Raw genomic sequence first — 5018 nt, 5'->3', positions numbered from 1 at the left:
ATATATATATATATATTGGCAATTGTGTGGTAAAAAGCTTGCTTCCCAATCACATGGTTCAGGGTTCAGTCCCACTGCACGGACACTGAAAGAAGCCTGTCGTATATGTATGAATATATCTGTGTGTGTGTTCGTTCCTCCTCTCACACCATCACCACCACTTGCTGGTATGTTTACGTCCCTGTAACTTAGCGGTCTGGCAGAAAAGACCGACAGAATAAGTACTAGGCTTATGAAAAGGCCCTAGGATCGATATGTTCGACTAAAACCTTCAAAACGGTGCCCCAACATGGCCACAGTCAATTGATTGAAACAAAGATAAAAGATTATATAGATTTATATAGAGAGGATACACATCCTACTATACTTTTGTACACAGTATCTAAGTGCATATTACATAATGATATTCAGACACATACAAGCATTATTGGTGGCGAGCTGGCACAATCGTTAGCACGTCTGGCAAAATACTTAGCGGCATTTCGTCCGTCTTTACATTCTGAGTTCAAATTTCACCGATGTCAACTTTGCTTTTCATCAAAGTCATGTACCAAGCTCAAAAAGGCAAGACTCCCCCCACCACCACCACTTTTTTTTCTTCGTTTTTTTCCTACACAAACCTCCGTTTTCCGCTGCGGAGAATACGTCTCTGTAAAAAAAAGATGGCAAAAATCGGCGTGTGGTTGGTTGGTAAGCAAGCTACTTACCACACAGCCACTCCTGCGCCAGGTAAGAATATTAATTTTATACTGTCATTTCACTTTCTGTCACAGTCGACAAACATGCAGAGCAAAGGAACGGGGGTGTGGTAGGGAGACTTTCCGAAATTTCACAAAATTCGTTTTTTCCCCTCGTAACTTTCAGGAAAACATTTTCCCCACAAATTTCTTTTCAAGCCTGGTACTTATTCTTTGGATGTCTTTTGCTGAACTTCTAAGTCACAGGGATGTAAACACACCAACACAAGTTGTCAAATGTGGGACACACACACACACACACATATATATACGACAGGCTTCTTTCAGTTTCTGTCTACCAAATCCACTCAAAAGGCTTTGGTCAACCTGAGGCTGTAGTAGAAACACTTGCCCAAGGTGCCACAGAGTGGGACTGAACCTGAAACAATGTGGTTGGTAAGCAAGCTACTTACCGCACAGCCATGCCTGTGCCTATATAGGAATTTGTAGTGAAAATATTTTACAGCGAGAATTGGAATGGAAATTTCAGAAAATTCACATTTGTCAGCTTTATTTTCTCTGTAAATTCTGATATATATAACATGGAAACACCACCAAAAGCCCTCTCCCAGTTTTCACTGCAAAGACTCTGGAGCCTGTCCACTCAGCCAGGGATGTATGATTAAATTTGTTATATATGAGGCTGAAGTTATAGGAACAGGGCTGTTTTAGAAGTCAGAAGGATTGAACCTGGTCCCACATGTTTGGGAATTGGACCCCTTAACCACACAGCGATGCTTACAAATACCTCATACACACACTCATGCTTGCGCTTGCTCCCTCACTCACACATACGTACACTGCACTCAAATGCATACATGTGCACATTCATAAACACACACCTACACACACACCCATACATTCACTTGCATTATCACACACACACATTCTCTTTCTGTCTCCCCCCCCCCGTCTCTCTCTCTCTCTCTCACACATATATATTTCAACCTTTAATTTGTAATATTTGTGTTTGCTTATATTCTCAGAACCTGGCCCTGTTATTTACTCAAAAGATGAGCTCCTTCATGAAAGACTTAAAGTTGTTCGGGTAGAATCCATTGGACCAGCTAACAAGGTAAGGACCCTTAAGAAAAGGGTGCAGGGTTACTTTCTTTTTGTGTGTGTGTCATGTGAGGCTTCAGTCTTGTTTGTGTTTCCATTATGGCATTTAATTGAGTTTTTACCTGTAATTTTGGATTTTATCTCTAATATTATTATTATTATATATATTTATATATATTTTTTTCCTTTCTTTTGCCTCCAGCCATTCAAAAACCCTAAATTACCAGATCGCTCTACTACGCTGCCAGAACCAAAATACGGAGTTGTGGAACCGGCTCATGTACCACCGGGTCGTGTTACTATAAGTCAAGCATTGAATCTCATTTCTCAGCACCAAACAAATCCAAAATTATACAGTACCAGCCACATTGCAAGTGAATACAAATTGGAACTTCATAATGCTCAGCAGATTCTAAAATATTTTCAGGTCTTTCATATGCATATTCCAAAGAAAATGGAAGAGAAATTTCCTCATCTTTTGACTGTTTTGAAATCCCAAATGTCTCAAATGGAATCGGAGAGACAGAGAAAACTTCTTGACTTTGCTAAGGAAGCTAAAAAGCCAAGTAAAAAAGAAATCCGTGAAAAGAATATAGAAAAATCATAATAGAAAATGTTAACAAATATAATTTTAAATAATTTCCAGGCAGTCTGTTGTTATTTATTATTATTATTATTATTATTATTATTATTATTATTACCTCCGTCTTCGCTAAGGCAGAGGTATTGTTTTCAGTTGTGTTTGTTTGTGGACAAGATATCTCAAGAACCACTGGATGGATTTGGATGAAACTTTCAGAGATGTTTGGCCTCATGGCTGGCACAAACTGATTAAATTTTGGGATCGATCTGGTACCGGACAAGGATTCTGGATTATTTTTCCTGTTTTTATTTTTTTACTTAATTTTTGAGATCGGTCAGATTCATTATTAGTATTCTTGTTTGTGAGCGCAGTTGAGTTTATTTCAGATATTCTCATTTTAAAAATCATCTCTGGCTCATCATTGAGAGGACGTTGGTGTTGCCATGGCGGAGGTTTGCACTCTCTGGGTGCTCGTTATCATTGTTGTTATTATTATTAAAACGGTGAACTGGCAGAATCGTTAGCACGCTGGACAAAATGCTTAGAGACATTTCACCCGTCACTACATTCTGAGTTCAAATTTCACTGAGGTCGATTTTGCCTTTCATCCTCTTAGGGTCAATGAATTAAATAGCAGTGAAACACTGGGGTCGATGTAATCAACTAGACCCCTCCCACCAAATTTCAGGCATTGTGCCTTTAATAGAAAGGATCTGGTTTCACCAGTCCTCAGTCAAATCGTCCAACCCATGCTAGCATGGAAAGCGGACGTTAAACGATAATGATGATGATGATTAAGGCGGTGGGCTGGCAGAATCATTAGCACACTGGGCGAAATGCTTCGTGGTATTTCACCTGTTGTTATGTTCGGAATTCAGGAATTGAAATTTTACCAAATTTATTTTTCAGAATCATAATCTCCGATTTTTCTGCGTATTTCGCGAAAAAAAAATTTTTTTTTTTTTAAGTGAAAATTTAAGAAATTGGGATATTCACGTCATTCATTCACCAATAAAAGTGTAACATTACACTGAATATCGAATCAATTCGAACAAAATTGATGCTGGTAGCCAAATAGATTAGATATATATATATATAGTTGCTTTTTAGAACTGTCATTTCGTTTTTAGCCAAATAAACACATGCACTATATATTTCGATCTTCACTCGTTTATTCTTGTTCTAACTCATATCCATTGTCTGGAAATCTTTCGTCACACATCTGTGACGTCTACAGCGATACTTTCCGTCTTCGTGTGTGCTCTTGCTCCGCTTATTCCCCGAAAGGATGAAAAGCAGACGACCTCGGCGGGATCTGAACCCAGAACATAAAGACTGACGAAATGCCACAAAACATTTTGTCCGGCGAACTAACGATTCTGCCAGCTCGCCACTAAGAGTACGAGCAAATAATGACAAATATAACGTGTTGCGTCTGACCCACGTAACACTTGCATGAATGTCAATGTTAACCTATTTACTGATTGAACCAGTTAAGAAGTAATTTTTATTCTAGATTACATCGAACCCGAAAGAACGAAAGCAAGGCCGACCTCGGTTTTTGAATAAACTATTATAATATGAAAGTACGCTTATATCGGAATCTGTAACACAAACAACAAAAGCGAAAACAGGTGGGCGGGTATTCTACACCTAATTTGAATGAAATTTAGGAGCTATTTCTAGCAAAGGCCTGTGATCATATTGTGGCCTCTCATTGGTTGGTCACAAAAGATAAAGAAATGTGACAAGGCAAGAGAGACAAATACGAATTCCCTGTTATGTTTCTAACGCAGTTAGCTTTCCTTAGTCAATTCAAAAGTTTCTCCTTTGGACGCAGGTACGTAATTAAGATCTTAATTGTCGCTTTATTTCTCTGTGTCTTTTTATATATTAACTTGCTCTTCTTGTGTAGAAGAAAAACATTGTAACTATGTTAAGTGTTTAATTATTTACGCAGTCTAATTGTGAATATTATCTTGGTGTAACAAATTAACAAGCCCCAAGTCAACTCTGGCCAAATAGATCTATGAACCGGCATACATCACTCTTCTATACGTATAGCTTATAAACCAAAAACGTTCCGATCGTAATGATCTGTTTCTTATGTACAACAAACAAGATCACATTATCTAACACGTCCTTTATTTTCAATGACTAGAGTATGATTTCGGGGTGGTATATTTAGCAGGCCGAACGACTGCAAAATTCTTCGTCGGTTTGTGGCATATAAAATGTTAACGGTTAGTTTTTAGTGAATGAGCTAGACTGGTTTATAGCGTAGTAGTTGGACTGTAAACCCCTTACAGTATTTAGTTTAGGGTTTGTTAGGTTTCTCTCTCGGATTCTAACGGAAACGACCTTACCCCCCTCCCTTGTTTTAAGCACCATATGTGTATAATAATTTAAACCTCATATTTAACAGAGATTCTGCATATTCGATTAAGCATTCTTGCAGACGTTGGAAGAATCACTATTTTATTAACCCCAGATAAATGCCTCTAGCTATCCCTTTATTTTAATTTCTGTCAAGGTCAGCTTTCCCTTTTGCCCATACGAGGTCGATAAAATAAATCAGTGATCAAATGCTAAATTCGATTTAATATTCCTGTTCAGCATTTTCTTCATAACTTTGG

The 5018-nt window shown here is 38.0% G+C and overlaps 2 protein-coding genes across 3 annotated transcripts in view; one reads left to right on the top strand and one right to left on the bottom strand.

Moving 5' to 3' along the window:
• The window catches only part of LOC106882715 (NADH dehydrogenase [ubiquinone] 1 alpha subcomplex assembly factor 4), a 3453-nt gene extending 1013 nt beyond the window's left edge, over window positions 1-2440 (top strand). Inside the window, exons 1-3 of one of the 2 annotated variants that reach the window (XM_014933482.2) lie at window positions 39-729; window positions 1724-1812; window positions 2002-2440. In XM_014933482.2, the coding sequence (XP_014788968.1) occupies window positions 519-729; window positions 1724-1812; window positions 2002-2406 (705 nt within the window). In that variant the 5' untranslated portion in view covers window positions 39-518 and the 3' untranslated portion in view covers window positions 2407-2440. Of the gene's footprint in view, window positions 1-38; window positions 730-1723; window positions 1813-2001 lie in introns of those variants that run through there. The other variant, XM_014933483.2, reaches the window with a different exon arrangement.
• Window positions 1-5018, bottom strand: part of LOC106881568 (solute carrier family 23 member 1) — a 157573-nt gene that overhangs the window by 127887 nt on the left and 24668 nt on the right. The window lies entirely within an intron of this gene.

The sequence above is a fragment of the Octopus bimaculoides genome, chromosome 27 (genome assembly GCF_001194135.2).
Source record: "Octopus bimaculoides isolate UCB-OBI-ISO-001 chromosome 27, ASM119413v2, whole genome shotgun sequence".
Classification (NCBI taxonomy): Eukaryota; Metazoa; Mollusca; class Cephalopoda; order Octopoda; family Octopodidae; genus Octopus; species Octopus bimaculoides.
The sequence above is the reverse complement of the archived record's forward strand: the minus strand, read 5'-3'. Positions and strand labels throughout refer to the sequence as shown.